This window comes from Lissotriton helveticus, chromosome 4_1, assembly GCF_964261635.1.
Source record: "Lissotriton helveticus chromosome 4_1, aLisHel1.1, whole genome shotgun sequence".
NCBI lineage: Eukaryota > Metazoa > Chordata > Amphibia > Caudata > Salamandridae > Lissotriton > Lissotriton helveticus.
Genome location: NC_136063.1, coordinates 31,368,954 through 31,388,032, shown reverse-complemented (window position 1 = coordinate 31,388,032; position 19,079 = coordinate 31,368,954). Strand labels below are relative to the sequence as shown.

The window sequence follows — 19,079 nt, the reverse complement described above, 5'->3', positions numbered from 1 at the left end:
GGGAGTTATTCCTTTTTTTGCGAGTAGCAATTTTCTACTCGCAAATAGAGAACATGTAGGAATCGCTATTAATTAACAATTCCTACATGAATGCCGTTTTGCGTGTCCTCAATAGCGAGTCGCTATGATTCGCTATTAGGGCCACGCAAAACGGCCCGTACATGAATCAGGCTGTAAAACTCTTGCAAGGCACCTCGTGTTGAGGTACAGACATTGTGCACTGTAACAATAAACAATTCAAAAGGATACAGGTTATGCAAAATTTAGGTTATGTAAAGCAAGATACCCATGGACTGATAGATTATCTCTAAAATAAAAAATGAATTCCAACTTTTCCCACAAGGTGACAACGTAACACAATTCATGTTGAAATGTCACAGTCAATTGGAAAATCAATACATAACTTCACTTGAGTGGCAAAAGTTCAACGTAACCATGCGTAACACTGATGAAAATTTCTGACAGGGGCACGCAGTGAAATAATGCTCTCTAGATGGGAAATGCCCAGTTGAAAGAATGACTCCAACATGGTGTAAGTAAGCACAGAAATGAAGAACAAAACACAGTACCTTCATCCTAGACCATACTTGCTGTTTAGTCAGGACTTCCATTCTCCCTCACAAATGACGAAGAAATAAAAAAAAAACCATGCAGGCCCAGGATGAAAACTGCAGAGCCTGACGTGAGGAGAACAACGTAGAAGGAACTTTGGGGCATATTATCAAGGGGGTTTATCTCTGCTTTTTTGGCTTTAAAAGCCAAGAAAGCAGAGATAGAATTATCTCCCTATTACCTAGCTGTCGCTAACACCAGTTAGCGACAGCTAGTAGGAGATAGCGACCATCTTGGGCCCCGCTTTGCATGTCAGTGAAATTTATCACTAATGACATGCAAAGTGGGCGTGCCAAGATGTTAGCGACTGGAAACAGTCGCTAACATCGCTATCTCCTATTACCAACTTTTGGAGATATTCGCGCTAAGCGCGAATATCTCCAAAAGCTAACACCTGCCCCTGAGCAGTTCTTAGCCATGTTATCCAATGGGAGGTGGATAACATGGCTAAGAGCATTAGCTCGGTAATGCATGAATATCGCTGACTTTTCAGAGATATTCATGCATTACGGCCGATTTTTATCGCTTAGGAGATAAACCTTGATAATAGCAAGGTACCTAAGCGATAAAAATCGCCGCAGCTCGGCGATAAAAATATTGCCGCTAAGCCAACATAGCGATAATTATCGCTAGTTGTTGGTAATATGCCCCACTTTTGTTACGCAGTAGATAAAAATAAATGTGGCTGGCAGATGAAACGTAGTTATAATCTTCAATGATGCACGCCGGTTGTGGGCAATCCTAAAATGGCGGCACGTATTTCTGTAAAATGCATTATTGATCTATTGGAGTAGATCTGATCTGGGGTGACTGCGAAAAGTGGTTTCTTTCTCATCCTCTCCTGGTGAGAGCAGAGTGATGAGTTCTCTCTTTTAATTACCCTGAGTATGCAAATGCACAAAATCATCTGCAAGCTTTGCTCGTTTGGCCCCCCCTGTTATCCTTAGTAATATGCAAAGGTCTTCCCGCCTTTTCCCACACTGATGGACAGTTTACCGAAAGGCCTGAGCAATTTGCTGCCGATTTAGGTGGCACATTATTGATGCAGAGCAATAGAAGGACATCTCCACCAAACAAAGAAGCACTTACTTCAGATAGTTAAGAGGAAGTACCCCTGTTTGGTGGAGATTTACTGCATTGTAGCCGTGTCGTCTTCTCGTGATGATGATTCATGATTTCATAAATTTGTGTGAAAAATGTCATCTATGTATCTGGTATTGTGTCACTCTCTGCCATCTGTCCATCTCTGGGATAGGTGTCTCTACATAGATAAATGCTGCTTTTTGTTCAGGTTATCAGCATTATATACACATATTGTAGAACGTTACTGATATAAACTATTTTGGCCTCAATTGTGTTTACGTATCACATGTGACTGTGGAGAGTGTTATCATAATGCTGTTCTCACTTTAGGAATGTGCCAGAGGGTTTCATCCACTCTGTGTCTGTGTCTGCATCAAAACATAGGAACCTTACATACTTACTTGCATTTAGGTATTTGCTTCGTTGACACTTGCACTCGGCATACCCTGCACTGTCCGTGCACAGCTCGTTATCAGCACACGCCGGGTTACACTCAAGCACACCTGCAACAACACAAAACGACAGATCAGAAGCTATGAAGGCAATCTGTGAATAGTATGGCACCTTAATGACAACACTGCTAAACACACCAAACCTGTGCCATGGTGCAGACGGATTACTATATCTCCTTTACGGCACAGCTTCTAAATGCACTAACACTGTGCCTCAGCGCAGCCAGATAATATAGCGCTTTACGGCACTGCTGCAAAACACATCAACACTGTGCCTCAACGCAGCCTGATAATACAGCGCCTTTACGGCACTGCTGAAAAACACATCAACACTGTGCCACAGTGCAGCCTGATTACTATAGCAGCTTTACATCACTACTCCTAAAAAACACTAACATTGTGCTTCCGTGCAGCTTGATTACTATGGCACCTTAATAACAACACTGCTAAACATCTGAAGGAATGAGAATTCGATTCCCCCCTTTCTGCAACATTAGACGTAGTTATATATATTTGTTAACATGATGTATCTATCTATATACCTAATCTATTTCACGTTTATCATAGTTTAGAATGATCAGTTATATTATTTCAGGAAACTACTTCCCTTATCTTGTGTAGTATTCTTTGTCTTCAAACAGAGAACCAAACTGACGCCATTTTGGTGTACATGTCTGAGATTCAGGCAGCAGTAACGTGGTGTCCTTCAGCAGTCAAGCAGGCCCCGTTAGCTGAGTTACATGGACAGCTGAATTCCTGTTACTCTCCCACTGTTCTGAGGCCCAAGGTTGCATCTGCTTTCAGAGTTGATGAGCAGAAAGGGAGTCACCCTTCCTGACCTTCCCAGTAATGAATAGCTAAGCTTTGAACTAATCATGTGCGCCATATATGGTTCCTTCCAGGAGCGAAGGGGCCAAGTGGTGTTCTTCCTTTTCAAGTGATTATGTGTGTTGAACTGAAAGTATATAATGAACTGTTTGAATATGAACTGAACTGCCAGTCTTCTTGTCACACTGACTGGGTGTGGACGGGGAGGCTCCTCTGCGCAGAGTCCATTTAGAATAAATGATAGGAACTTCTTCAATGCCAACTGACTGATTATTTGGTAATTGGTATTGGGGCTATTGGGGGGTATGGCTCTAATAGACTTATTTTTTGCAGTACAACATATCTCATAACTGTGAGTTGGTGCAGCCTGATTACTATGGCATCTTTATGGCACTGCTGCTAAACACACCAACACTGTGCCTCGGTGCAGCCTGATTACTATGTCACCTTTAGGGCACTGCTGCTAAACACACCAACACTGTGCCTCGGTGCAGCCTGATTACTATGTCACCTTTAGGGCACTGCTGCTAAACACACCAACACTGTGCCTCGGTGCAGCCTGATTACTATGTCACCTTTAGGGCACTGCTGCTAAACACACCAACACTGTGCCTCGGTGCAGCCTGATTACTATGTCACCTTTAGGGCACTGCTGCTAAATGAGACCAAAAATGTGCCTTGTTGCAGAGTGGTTACTATGTCACCTTTAGGGCACTGCTGCTAAACACACCAACACTGTGCCTCGGTGCAGCCTGATTACTATGTCACCTTTAGGGCACTGCTGCTAAACACACCAACACTGTGCCTCGGTGCAGCCTGATTACTATGTCACCTTTAGGGCACTGTTGCTAAATGAGACCAAAAATGTGCCTTGTTGCAGCCTGGTTACTATGGCACCTTTGAAGCACGGCTGCTAAAAATGCGCATCAGTTCAGCCTGATTACCATTGCACCTTTACGGTGTTGCTGCTAAACTCATCAACACTGTGCCTCGGTGCAGCCTGATTAATATGTCACCGTTATGGAACTGTTGCTAATCATACCAACACTGTGCCGCGGGGCAGCCTGACTACTATGGAAACTTTATGGCGCTGTTGCTAAACATACAAACATGTTGTTTAGGTGAATCCTCATTACTATTGCATCTTTACAGCACTGCTGCCAAACACAGCAACACTGTGCCTCGGTGCAGCCTGATTACTATAGAACCTTTCTGGCACTGCTGCCAAACACACCAATGCTGTGCTTAGGTGCAGCCTGATTTCTATGGCACATTCACGGCACTGCTACTAAACATGCCAACACTGTGCCTCGGTGCAGCCTGATTACTATGGCATCTTTATTGCGCTGCTGCTAAACGCTCCAACACTGTGCCTCAGTGCAGCCTGATTACTATGGCACCTTTACAGCACTGCTGCTAAACACATGAAGACTGTGCCTCGGTTCAGCCTGATTACTATGGCATCTTTATGGCACTGCTGCTAAACACTCAAAGACTGTGCCTCACTGCAACCTGATTATTATGGCATCTTTATGGCACTGCTGCTAAACACACCAACACTTTGCCTCAAGGCATCCTGATTACTATGTCACCATTAGGGCACTGCTGCTAAATACACCAACAATGTGCCTTGTTGCAGCCTGGTTACTATGGCACCTTTATGGAACTGTTGCTAAACATTCAAACACTGTGCCGCGGGGCAGCCTGACTACTATGGAAACTTTATGGCGCTGTTGCTAAACATACAATCCTGTTGTTTAGGTGCATCCTGATTACTATTGCACCTTTACAGCACTGCTGCCAAGCACAGCAACACTGTGCCTCGGTGCAGCCTGACTACTATGGCACATTCACGGCACTGCTACTAAACATGCCAACACTATGCCTCGGTGCAGCCTGATTACTATGGTACCTTTACAGCACTGCTGCTAAACACATGAAGACTGTGCCTCACTGCAGCCTAATTACTATGGCATCTTTATGGCACTGCTGCTAAATACACCAACAATGTGCCTCGTTGCAGCCTGGTCTATATGGCACCTTTCAAGCACTGCTGATAAAAATGCCAACCCTGTGCATCAGTTTAAGCTGATTACTATTGCACCTTTACGGTGTTTCTGCTAAACTCATCAACACTGTGCCCGGTGCAGCCTGATTACAATGGCACATATATGGAACTGTTTCTAAACATACAAACACTGTGCCGCGGGGCAGCCTGACTACTATGGAAACTTTATGGTGCTGTTTCTAAACATACAAACATGTTGTTTAGGTGCATCCTGATTACTATTGCACCTTTACAGCACTGCTGCCAAGCACAGCAACACTGTGCCTCGGTGCAGTCTGACTACTATGGCACCTTTACCACTGCTCCCAAACACAGCAACACTGTGCCTCGATGCAGCCTGACTACTATGGCACCTACACAGCTCTTCTGCCAAACACAGCAACACTGTGCTTTGGGAAGCCTGATTACTATGGAAATTTTTTGGCACTGTTGCTAAACATACAAACATGTTGTTTAGGTGCATCCTGATTACTATTGCACCTTTACAGCACTGCTGCCAAACACAGCAACACTGTGCCTCGGTGCAGCCTGACTACTATGGCACCTTTACCACTGCTCCCAAACAGAGCAACACTGTGCCTCGATGCAGCCTGACTACTATGGCACCTACACAGCTCTTCTGCCAAACACAGCAACACTGTGCTCCGGGAAGCCTGATTACTATGGAAATTTTTTGGCACTGTTGCTAAACATACAAACATGTTGTTTAGGTGCATCCTGATTACTATTGCACCTTTACAGCACTGCTGCCAAACACAGCAACACTGTGCCTCGGTGCAGCCTGATTACTATGGTACCTTTACAGCACTGCTGCTAAGCACTCAAAGACTGTGCCTCACTGCAGCCTAATTACTATGGCATCTTTACAGCACTGCTGCCAAACACAGCAACACTATGCTTTGGTGCACCCTGATTACTATGGAACCAGTCTGGCACTGCTGCCAAACACACCAACACTGTGCCGCGGGGCAGCCTGATTACTATGGCACATTCACGGCACTGCTACTAAACATGCCAACACTGTGCCTCGGTGCAGCCTGATTATTATGGTACCTTTACAGCACTGCTGCTAAGCACTCAAAGACTGTGCCTCACTGCAGCCTAATTACTATGGCATCTTTATGGCGCTGCTGCTAAACACGCCAACACTGTGCCTCGGGGCAGCCTGATTACTATGGTACCTTTACAGCACTGCTGCTAAGCACTCAAAGACTGTGCCTCACTGCAGCCTAATTACTATGGCATCTTTATGGTACTGCTGCTAAACACGCCAACACTGTGGCTCGGTGCAGCCTGGTTACTATGGCACCTTTATGGAACTGTTGCTAAACATTCTAACACTGTGCGGCGGGGCAGCCTGACTACTATGGAAACTTTATGGCGCTGTTGCTAAACATACAATCCTGTTGTTTAGGTGCATCCTGATTACTATTGCACCTTTACAGCACTGCTGCCAAACACAGCAACACTGTGCCTCGGTGCAGCCTGACTACTATGGCACATTCACGGCACTGCTACTAAACATGCCAACACTATGCCTCGGTGCAGCCTGATTACTATGGTACCTTTACAGCACTGCTGCTAAACACATGAAGACTGTGCCTCACTGCAGCCTAATTACTATGGCATCTTTATGGCACTGCTGCTAAATACACCAACAATGTGCCTCGTTGCAGCCTGGTCTATATGGCACCTTTCAAGCACTGCTGATAAAAATGCCAACCCTGTGCATCAGTTTAAGCTGATTACTATTGCACCTTTACGGTGTTGCTGCTAAACTCATCAACACTGTGCCTCCGTGCAGCCTGATTACAATGGCACATATATGGAACTGTTTCTAAACATTCAAACACTGTGCCGCGGGGCAGCCTGACTACTATGGAAACTTTATGGTGCTGTTTCTAAACATACAAACATGTTGTTTAGGTGCATCCTGATTACTATTGCACCTTTACAGCACTGCTGCCAAACACAGCAACACTGTGCCTCAGTGCAGCCTGACTACTATGGCACCTTTACCACTGCTCCTAAACACAGCAACACTGTGCCTCGATGCATCATGACTACTATGGCACCTATACAGCTCTTCTGCCAAACACAGCAACACTGTGCTTCGGGAAGCCTGATTACTATGGAAATTTTTTGGCACTGTTGCTAAACATACAAACATGTTGTTTAGGTGCATCCTGATTACTATTTCACCTTTCAAGCACTGCTGCCAAACTCAGCAACACTGTGCCTCGGTGCAGCCTGATTACTATGTCACCTTTAGGGCACTGTTGCTAAATACACCAACAATGTGCCTTGTTGCAGCCTGGTTACTATGGCACCTTTACCACTGCTCCCAAACACAGGAACACTGTGCCTCGATGCAGCCTGACTACTATGGCACCTATGCAGCTCTGCTGCTAAACACACCAACACTGTGCCTCGGTGCAGTCCTCCACACTGCTTTTGCAATGGCAGCTTTTAATTCTGTGGCCATTCGTATTCCTTGCATGTGTGAAAAGTGGGATGCAATAGCTTGAAAGCACAAGTGCCAGCGGGTATTATGACTCGCAGGTCAATTATGTGTTGTGCCTGCTCACATCTGTGTATCAAGACGTGATTATCTCCTAATTTGCACCCCCTCTGCTCAGATCTGTCTGGCCATCCAGCACCACACCACACATCATTCATATACATACATGAAATCATATATGTTTACAGTTAGGCAAAGGGGTATGAGTGTGGTCTCCCATGCCTGTAGTCCCTGACATTGCTGGTGAACTCCTGGTGTGTTCTGCACACCTCCTATAAGAGCACCACAGTGAACTCCATGTGTGCGCTGTACAACCCCTGTAAGAGCTTTGCTTGTGAACATCTGGAGTCTTTTGCACACCCCCTGTAAGAGTACCACTAGTTAATTCCTGGTGTGTTCTGCACATCCCCAGTAAGAGCACTGCAGAAGAACTCCTGGTGTATTCTGCACACCCCCAGTGAAAGCACTGCAGATGAACTCCTGGTGTGGTGGGCACACCCCTGTAAGAGCACAACAGTGAACTCCATGTGTGTTCTGCACACCACCGGTAAGAGCACCTCAGTGAACTCCATGTGTGCTCTGTACAACCCCTGTAAGAGCACAGCTGGTGAACTTCTGGATTCTTCCGCACATCTCCTGTAAGAATACTGCTGGTTATTTCCTGGTGTGTTCTGCCCAGCCCCTGTAAGAGCACTGCAGATGAACTCCTGGTGTGTTCTGCACACCACCTGCAAGAGCACTGCTGGTGAACTCCTGTCCTGCACACCTCTGTAAGGGCATCGCAGTGTACACCATTTGTGTTCTGCACACCCGGCGACCTGTTTTTCGACCCTCAAGTCACTAAAAAGGTTCCTTCCATTGCTCCATAGGGAAGCAAAAGAGACGGTGCTGCGTGCTCTGATCCTATCAAGGCTGGATTACGCCAATGCCCTCTTTAGCGGTCTCCCAAAATATCTCATCAACCGAATGCAGATTATTCAGAATGCGGCGGTTCGACTCCTATTCCATCTTCCGAGAAGAACTAGCGCTTCTGTGCATCGTCGAAAGCTCCATTGGCTTCCAGTGGCCCATCGCATTGTATTCAAATCTCTGGTCCTGGCCTTTCGTGCCTTGCACCAACAAGGCCCTCAATATTTGCACAAGAGGTTCACCTTCTATACCCCTCGCCGTGCACTCCGATCAGCTAATCTCCTTCTGATGTTCACGCCTAAAATCAAATATGTGAGATTGGGTGGCCAGTCTATTTCTGTTCAAGCAGCCCGATCTTGGAACGCCCTGCCGCTCTCTTTGCGAGCATCAGCCACTCTGACAGAATTTAAGAAGGGGTTAAAAACCTACCTTTTCAAACTCAGTATCTAGTTGCTTTTCTTCTCCCTCTGGTTTGGCTCTGTTGTAGTTCACATATCGCGCCAGGATACTCTGTAGTAGCAGAGCGCGTTATAAAATATTTTATACATACATACATACATACATACACACCCCTGTCAGAGCACCACAGCGAACTCCATGTGTGTTCTGCACACCACCTGCAAGAGCACTGCTGGTGAACTCCTGATGTGTTGTACATGTGAGAAGTTGGCCTGCCATATGTTGTGCACTATTCTAGTGGGCACGTTGCACCAGTCAAAACAACCCTTATTGATGGTAGGTTAAAGACAACCTTAATAGAAAGCTATCCTAGTGGTAGCTGCGGAGAGCAGCCTTCAGGAGGAGTCTTGGAGGAATGTAAAGCAGCTTGTTTTACCAGTCTATAATCTCGTGAATGACCAAGTGAAAGGAGAACCACACCAGGTATATATATAAAATATATGTATTTATTTTAAACACATCCCTCTAGTCTCTTTATGAGGCCAGGGGCAAAAGTACATCCAGTAAACTCAACAAGTAAATTAGCACAATATACGTTGAGACCGAGGGGCGTACCAAACCATATATTAGGAAATTGGTATATAAACCACGACTTGCATAGACAGAAGGCCTAGAGCCTTCAGAACCGCTCGGGCCACCAGGAACCCCCCAAGGTAGTGACCTAGGGGACCCACGGGGGACACATGTAGTGTGTGAACACAGCCGCAAATCATTATTAACTTCTATGGGGAAAGTCGCATTTGGGATTTTAAAGATAAAGGACACTCAGAATAGGACTTGGAGCAAACCCCTTTAGAACTAGGGGGTTCTAGAGCCAACACCCTTGGGAGCACCGGAGTACTTGAGTTACCTCACCTAGGGAAGCCGGGTGCATATGTGTCTTTTGGTGTCGGGTTTTGTCGTTGTTTTCAATGGCGATCTGCTGTAAAGTGCTACTGGCGTCCAAGTGGAAAGTGTACGGTGTGATCCAAGCCTGGATCGGAGATGAGAAGAACCTGAAACAAGAGGGGACAGAGTCTGGGTTACTTGCCAGTGACAAGGGGCACGATAGTCGAATGCCCACCGATGTCGGGTGATTTCAGGTGAAAGAGGTGTAGCTTGACGCTTTGGCCATGAGGCCCAGGAGGTGTTGATGACAACCAGGTTCTGGAATCGAGCTGTCCCATGCCTGATGTAGAGTGCTGCAGGGTCCTTTTCCGGATTGGACCCAAAAAGCCTTGGCAACAGCAACCCACACAGAAAGCAGAGATTGGCTTTGGTGCAGACCAGCAAGGTCTGAGGAACTCACCAATTGGTAGAGAGTCAGGGCACGTCTGATGCAACCAGGGAATTCCAAAGACAAGTAGAGTTACCTTCGAGTGGACCCACCAGTCAACGGATCAGGGATTGTGAAGGAGCCTCAAGGTGAAATGCAAGAAGCAGGCTCATGGAACACTCGTGGAGTGTAGGCCCACAATCTTTGGTGCAGATGGTGCACGGGGCCTGAGCTATGAGTAACCGAATGCACAAATTTGGGAAAGCTTGGAAAGTAGATGCACTAGCAAATGTGCACGCTGTCAAGGGGTTCCGGTTCCACGTCACTCGTAAGGGCTGCGGGTGGACTCGGGACGGCCTTTCAGAAGTCTGGAAATCCTCTTCCTGGGCTGCAAAAACTTTGGAGTCCGGCGGGAGCTTCAGAGATACAGACCGGTAAATGCTTCATTGGTGCCTGATTGAACATGGGAGTCACTCCTTGACCCAAAGGGAGATTCCTCCGTCCTCTAGTCTTTGGTAGAGCATCGAAGTTCCAGGATTCAGTTTCAGAGTTTCATACAGGTGTAATCTAAAGTCCTGTTGCCAGTGTTCCCTTACTTATACTAAAAAAAGAGGTTGGACATACTCTTGGGACCCACCTGTAGGAGGGTCAGGAAAAAGGGGTGGTTAAACCCATTTCCTTTGTCCAGTTTCGCACCAGAGCTGGGGCTGGTAGCCACTGCAACTGGTTTGAACTGGGATGTGCACAAGGACACCAAATGTGTCCCCAGTGCAGACTTTCAAGGCACTCTCAGAGTGCACCCACACAGCCCCAATACACAAAAGCATGTCTGGGAGGTGGTTACACTTCCTGTTGTGTGTCGGTTTAGATACCGTATATAGGTTCCCCGATTTACGCCCTAATATAGGCACAATCCACATTGTCCTTATTTAGGCAAAGACATCCTACCCTTATTTATGCATTATCCATGCTAGCCAAATCAGGAATGGTCACCTACATCCGTCCTTCAACGTCTCAACGAGTTCTTGGAAAACCAGACTCTTAAGCCGTTAGGACTTCCCCTTGCTTGGATTATTGATTTCTCCAAGAACTCATTTATTATGCATGAACATCTGTTCCTTAGGGGTTCATTCATGACGTTCTTCTGCCTGACTTTTACGTCAATACTGGCATTCCTAAACACTTTCAAGGTATAAATATACCTTCACTTGCCATGGCAAATCACGGCAAGGAGCAGATGCATACTTGCCCGACTCGCCAAGACAAGTTCGGAAGAAAGTCAAGTCCTAGCATGTTGCACTTACCAGACGCTGTCATCCTCCTCGCAGATAATCCAGCTCCAGTGTTCTGACTCCCCTTGTGGGGTGTTAGAGATTGAGACTCGGAAAGAGATTCCAACCTCGCACATTCTAAAGTATGGAGCAGACTAGAACCTAGAGAGACTCTTGGCAACTCTTGGCAAAACTAAACTATAGCTAGCTATACTTTAGAAAACAGCACCTACTTCTTACCTCGTACTCCATTTAGGTTAGGTACACTGGGGTAGAACTAGCTAGAAGCATCAGATGAGTATTTACATTTTAGCCTGTGTTATTTATGTATGTATTTTATGAATATATGTCATAGCTACAAATCATGCTATTGCAGTACTATTTTATATTACTGCTAACGCTGTACGTATTATATTTAGCATTCTGTCTGACGATTGTAGCAGCTTATATCTCTTGCATGAGAAATGAGACTGTTCAATAAACCCTTTTTATTGAAACAGCCATCTCTCTATTTCTGTGAAACTCTGTAGAAACAAAGCATGCACGGTTAAATGGGTGAAACTGTTATCTATTGTTTCCACGATTCTGAAACTGTTCCGATTCTAAGGGAAACAAAGTTGTCATGTATATGCGGTTGTCAGAAACAAATCCCTTCTTGTATATTCGAGAAGTATTTAGTGACCTCTGAGTTAGCTGGCACACACAAGTAATTAGGTTTAATGTACTCGATAGAGACATACAGACCTCAGTCCTATGTCAAATCTATAGTGTATATTATTCCAATGCTCAGAGCCTATCAGGGATATAGGAACTACACTACATGGCGCCCAACGGTTTAGTAAGGCACTAATTTAACGATAGATACTGAAGTAACTCAGCTGTACTTTTCTCAGATCCGCCATAGCTGAGAAGGACGAAAAATCCTATGTATTAGCTGTTTGTTTTGTTCCACGTTAAAGGATCCAGTGTTCCAAAATATTGTGCACCTTATCTTTGTTCCCTTGAAACTTGTTCTGCATATTTCATTAAACAATGTCCGAGGACAACACCGGAACTGGTGGAGCTGTAACCGACCAAGTTGCAAAAGCTTTTAATTATATAGGTTTTAATGAAACCGACGATGATGCTATCATCATCCCTCCAAATTTAAGGAGAGCCATCACTCTAAAACTTATAAAACATGGCCTAACACCAAGAGGTGGTGGAGCAGTTTTTATGATAGACACACACAAATCTCACCAGACAGAGATATTCTACTCATGGATAGTATTCCCAGAATTAAATCCAGCAACAAGATTGATTCAGTTCTACAAAGAAGATGAACCACATGAGGAATATATTACTTTCGAGGATATAGATATTCCGCTCACATACCAGGAGCATGATCTCTGGTTTAAAGGCGCCTAAAAACATTAGAATGACATTGCCAGGCTCGGTCCACTAGGTAGACCAGGAGCAACATGGCTGATTTTAGCCGGCTAAACACCTCATCCTGGCATTGAAGACATGTCAGATGTAGAACTACTTGCTCAACTCAAGAGCTAATCAAAATTTACAGACAATTGGTTCAATATGTCATGCGAACTTTCACAGTCCAAACACCTTTAGTTATTCCACAGCAAACCTCTCACCAGGGGAATAATCTACAAATTACTCCACAGACTTTACACGCAGTCATGGGTAAAATGCCCACAAAACGTGAACAAATTCCATTCTGGATAGCTCAAAAAATTACTTACATCGAAGCGGTATTTCCTAATACTAGCCCTTATGAGAAACAGAGAATTCTAACAATCTGTTTATCAATAGGGATAACACCACATTTAGACTAGGCACAGGGACACCAAATGTGCCCACAGTGCAGACTTTCAGAGTGCACCCACCCAGCTCCAATACACAAAAGCCTGTCTGGGAGGCGGTTACACCTCCCTGTGACAGGAAACCTAATGTCCAGGCCTCCCCTGCCAGGGTTTCATTCAGCAGCAGGAGGCCAGACTCGTGTCTGTGGCTGCAGCATCCATTTTGTGATGCCAGGGCTCTTTTAAACTATTATCGGTTAGACTAGTGTGTACATGTCTCTCCCTCTAGAAGGGTTGAATTCTACCCCCGCCGCCAGGACTGGCGGGGGGGGGGGGTAGGATTCCAAGGTGCTTGACACCAAACACAACATGTTTCCATGCAGCCATTCCAAAGTTAGCATTTACCGCAAGGTTATAATGCACTTAAGAGTATATGGTCTGGCTGCATCACAGAACAGCCTCAGAGATGGGGCTCCGAAAGCTGCAGAGGGATCCTGATCATGCATGGGCACCCTCTCACACAAAAACCAAGCACTCTGCCTTCAGGATTGATAAGGCCTGCTATAGGAGTGAGCGATAGGTCTATAATATATGTGTCAGTGATTTAAAGGTAGATATAGGTAACCTATATCTTAGTAAGGGGTGCATGTACCACCTTACCCAGGCTGCAGTAGCAGTCCTGTGGTATCATTTTGGAAGGCTTCCCAGGGGTAGCATAATTCATGCTTCAGCCCCTGGTAGGCCTGTGGGGTACCTATGCCCTTAGAGCATAGTGTACCATATACTAGGGACTCACAAGGGTACCTCAGTAACCAAACTGGAGTGTACCTAAAGTACATGCAATCAATTTATAGAGAAAGCAGCCAGGCTGGGGTCCTGGATAGCAGGGGCCCAGCCAGACTAAAGTCGCAAAAACATTGAAACACCAGCAACAAGTGGGGGTAACCATAGTAAGCAGATCCTACTCTCCTACAGTACACACCTCTTTAAGGGCATTACTATTAACTCCATTTGTGTTCTGCACACCCCCTGTAGGGGAAATGCTGGTGAACTCCTGGTGTGTTCTGCACACCTCTGTAAGGGCGTTGCAGTGAACTCCATTTGTGTTTTGCACACCCCCTTTAAGAACGCTGCTGGTGAACTCCTAGTGTGTTCTGCACGCCCCTGTAAGAGCACCATAGTGAACTCTATGTGTGTTCTTCACACCACCTGTAAGAGCACTGCAGTGAATTCCTGGTATGCTCTGTACACCCCCTGTAAGAGCACTGCTAGTGAAGTCCTGGTGTGTTCTGCACACCACCTGTAAGAGCACTGCAGATGAGCTCCTGATGTGTTCTGCACAGCCCCTGTAGGAGTACCGCAGTGAACTACATGTGTGTTCTACACACCACCAGTAAGAGCACTGCAGTGAAGTCCTGGTATTCTCTGTACACCCCCTGAAAGAGCACTGCTGATGAACTTCTGGAATCTTCTGTACACCCTCTGTAAGAGCACGGCAGATGAGTTCCTGATGTGTTCTGCACAGCCCCTGTAGGAGTACCGCAGTGAACTCCATGTGTGTTCTACACACCACCAGTAAGAGCACTGCAGTGAAGTCCTGGTGTGCTCTGTACAGCCCCTGTAAGAGCACCGCTGGTGAACCTCTGGAGTCTTTTGCACACCCCCTGTAAGAGTACCACTGGTTACTTCCTGGTGTTTTCTGCACACCCCTAGTAAGAGCACTGCAGAAGAACTCCTGGTGTGTCCTGCACACCCCCAATGAGAGCACTGCAGATGAACTCCTGGTGTGTTCTGCACACACCCTGTAAGAGCGGTGCAGGTGAATTCCTAGTGTGGTCTGTGCACCCCCTGTAAGAGCAGTGCAGGGGAACTTCTGGTGTGTTCTGCACACACCCTGTATGAGCAGTGCAGTGAAATTCTGGTGTGTTCTGCACACCCCTTCAAAGAGCACTGCTGGTGGAATTGTTTAACTTGTGATGAGGAAGTGAGTTAGTGAGAACTCCCAGTTGATGGGAGCAGTGGCGGGGTGTACGCTGGTGCCTACAGGTACATCTAAAAACACATGATGTACACGCAGAGCAGACTGGAGAAGTGAAGGTGCCTTCCACGATGTGACAAGGGTGACTCAGTGAGACCTCTACTGTGTGGTTTATTGATGGGAACAGTCAAGGGGGTGAACCGGTGCCTACAGGTAATGAATCTACACACAGTGCCGAAGGCATCTCACTGTGACAAGGGTGGGTTAGTGAGACCTCTCATGCCTCATATGTTGGTCGGAGCAGTAACGGTGTGTGCACCGGTGCCCTGAGGTACAGGATACACCTGTGGTGCATGTACAGAGCAGACTGGAGAAGTGAAAGGGCCTTCCACTGTATGAAACTATTACAAGGAGATGATGGACAGAGTGCTGAAACTTTTCAAACACTCACCCCTGGTCACAGATCTGGGTTGAATCCATCTTTAGCTCACTTTGCCACCCCAGTTCAAATCAGTCTTGACCCTGTGCCTCATGGGAACAATCCAGCCCGAACTGCCAAGCCAGGTCTTCTCTGGACCATAAACAAGCCTCCTGGGACCGGATTCGGGCTAACCTCCCTCCACTGTAAGACAATGGTTGGTTAGTGAGCCCTCTCACCTCTCATTTGTTGGTGAAAGCAGTCACAGAGTGTGCGCCGGTTTCCCACAGGCAGAAGATATACCTGCAGAGCAGACTAGAGAAGTGAAGGTGCCTTTCAGTCTGTGACAAGGGTGGGTTAGTGAGACCTTTCACCTCTCATTTGTCTAGTGCACACGCAGAGCAGACTGGAGAAGTGAAGGGGCCTTCCACTGTAGGACAAGGGTGGTTTAGTGAGACCTCTCACGTGTGTTGGTGGGAGCAGTCACAGGATGTGCACGGGTGCCTCGAGGTACTGCACCTATGTGTGGTGCGCAAGCACAACTGACTGAAGGTGTCTTTCACTCTGTCACAAGGGTGAGTTAGTTAGACTTCCCACTTCTCATTGTCAGTGGAAACAGTAATGGGGTGTGCACCAGTGCCTACAGGTACAGGATGTACATGTGGTGGACATGCAAAGCAGAGTAGAGAAGTGAAGGTGCCTTCCACTCTGTGACAAGGGTGGGTTAGTGAGACCTCTCATATCTCATGTTTTGGTGGAAGCAGTCACTGGGTGTGTAAAGGCACGTACATGTACGGGATTACCTGTGGTGCACACGCAGACCAGACTGGAGAAGTGAATGGGCCTTCCACTGTATGAAACTAACACAAGGAGAGGATGGACAGAGTGCTGAAACTTTTCAAACACTGGTCACATATCTGGGTTGAATCCATCATCATTCCTTAGCTCACTTTGCCACCCCAGTTCAAATCAGTCTTGACCCTGTGCCTTATGGGAACAGTCCAGCCCAAACTGCCGAGCCAGGTCCTTACTGGACCAGAAAAAAGCATTCTGGGGCCATATTCAGGCTGGCCTCCCTCCACTGTCTTTCACTCTGTCACAAGGGTTGGTTTGTGAGACCTCTCACTTCTCATGTGTTGAAGGGAACCATCATGGGGTGTACATGGGTTTCTAGAGGTACTGCATCTATGCGTGGTTCACAAGCAGATAAGTCAATTTGCCTTTAACTCTGTGACAAGGGTGAGTTACTGTGACCTCTCAAGTGTTAGATTTTGGTAGGCGCTCTAACAGGCAATACTGGACACAGGCAGTGTAAGCATCAGCATCTGACTGCCACCGTGGTCAGGGCAGTTCCCAGACTGCTGATTTTGTAATCAGGCCCTAAGTAACAAAAGATGTTGTACACTAAAGGGGTGACATTTACTATTGCCATTGTGTTGTAAATAGCGCTTTAAAGCATACAACAACATTTTTAAGAAAAACATGTAATAGTTGCTAATAAAAGGAAAAGTCCTTAAGTGCAATAATATGTTTTAACAATACATTAAACATTATTCAATTTTGATACATTTCAAAATATAACACACTATTTTATATATATATATTCACCATTGAAATTCTTCTGTCATAGTTAGTTCTGCTAACTATAACTTGCGCGTCCGCAATCCACTACTGATGATGTCACATATTACATCATTCATGACAAGGTCAGTGACATCACTAATGACATCACTAATGACATCTCAAATGACATCATCCAGTGAATGTGGTTTGGTTCGTTATTTAAATATGTATTGCATATATAGCAATCTGCATTGAAGAATGAGTGGATAAATAAACATACATATCTGGATGGAGGATTTAGTAGCAGTGTGATTGACTATTACTGGACTAATTTATAGTATCTCACTAAATATATTGGATAGTGACTAAACTGTGTAAATATCTGTAATACTTTGTCAGTTGTTGTGTAAACTGCTGCTCCAGTTGGTTACTAGCTATGTGAAAGTCTATGTTAGTTATTGATTAGTTAATTGAGTATTTGTATGGGGGAGTAAATGTGTGTGTGGTTCGGTGGGGGTGTGTGACTGCCCATAGATGTGTGAATAGTTGATTCAGTAGGTACATAAGGATAAGACTACATGTTATAACAGTTGTTTGGATGAGTGAATATCTTTATGGGTGTGGTGATGAGCAAATATATCTCACAATGGTACATGTCAAACAAAGTAGAAAAATAAAAGGCAGTGTATGTGACAGTTGTTGTATATAAATAAGTATAGATAAGACTCAGTGATTGTATGAGTGACTGTATGGATAACTGTATACTTGTAGTAGTGATTTTATAACAGACTAAGTATGAGTTACTATCTATATGAATAAATGAAGTGGTGTTTATATAAGTGTGTAGCTAAGTAAATTTAAGTATGATCCATTGCTTGCATAAGCGATTAGGATGACTTCATAAGTGAATAGGATGTGTGCTGGTGTGTAATGTCGATATAGGTGTATACGTATATTTGATAGTGTTATATTGATCATTGTCAGCATGTATGCATGAATCTATAGGTAAGTGATTAGATGTGTGTGTAGATCTAGGAATCACTGAGTGGGTTTTTAGAAATGTGTATTGGTGTGTCAATGGATTCAAATATGGACCTCTGTATTTTACAGTGACTGATGAAAGATTATACTAGTGTATGATGAGGTGTATCTGATTGTTACATGGATGATGCCATCAGTGATGTCATTTGAGATGTCATCAGTGATGTCTTCAGATTTCTAAGGAATATTTGTAATTTGTGAAAATGGACACTTAGAAACTTTTCTGGTGAAAACCAGACAATGGATTCATATGGAAGGACATACAAGTTACTGGTAAGTAAGGTTAGAATTACTTTTCAGGGTCAGTGCTTGGCTAAAAGATGCAGCACTGGGTTCTCTCCTGATAACAGATGAGTAAATTGGAATTTGTTGTTCGGATGATTTTAGGTGAATGTTTTAAAGTTCCAAAACTCCACACTTAGAAGAATTCCCAAGTGAAACCAGTCAATGTTAGCCTATGGAAGGAAATCCAGGTTACTGGTAAATAAGGTAAATAAGGATCAATACTGGGCTCAAAGATGCAGCACTGAGGTCTCTCCTGATAACAGATGAGTAAATGGGAATTCGTAGTTTGGCTGATTTTACTTTGGTCCACTATATATAGAGCTACTTTCCTTTACCATCCCCTCCCTTCACCACTGTGTAAACGTGCCGTACATCCATTTTAATTTAGGACATTAAGTCCCCTTGAATCCTGAGGGTCCCTGGGGTCTAAGTAACCCAATAGATACCTCCTGTAAGCGCCACAGAGCAGCGTTGCAGAGAGGTGTGAAAAGGGGCACGGCCTGGGCCACCTCTCTGCAACACAGCGCAGTGGCACTT

General features: G+C 45.3%; 1 protein-coding gene across 1 annotated transcript in view; it reads right to left on the bottom strand.

The window, feature by feature from the left end:
* The window catches only part of LOC144827831 (uromodulin-like), a 242,742-nt gene that overhangs the window by 72,815 nt on the left and 150,848 nt on the right, over positions 1–19,079 (bottom strand). Inside the window, exon 3 of the mRNA XM_078685997.1 lies at positions 2,097–2,198. Within this exon, the coding sequence (XP_078542123.1) occupies positions 2,097–2,198 (102 nt within the window). The remainder of the gene's footprint in view (positions 1–2,096; positions 2,199–19,079) is intronic.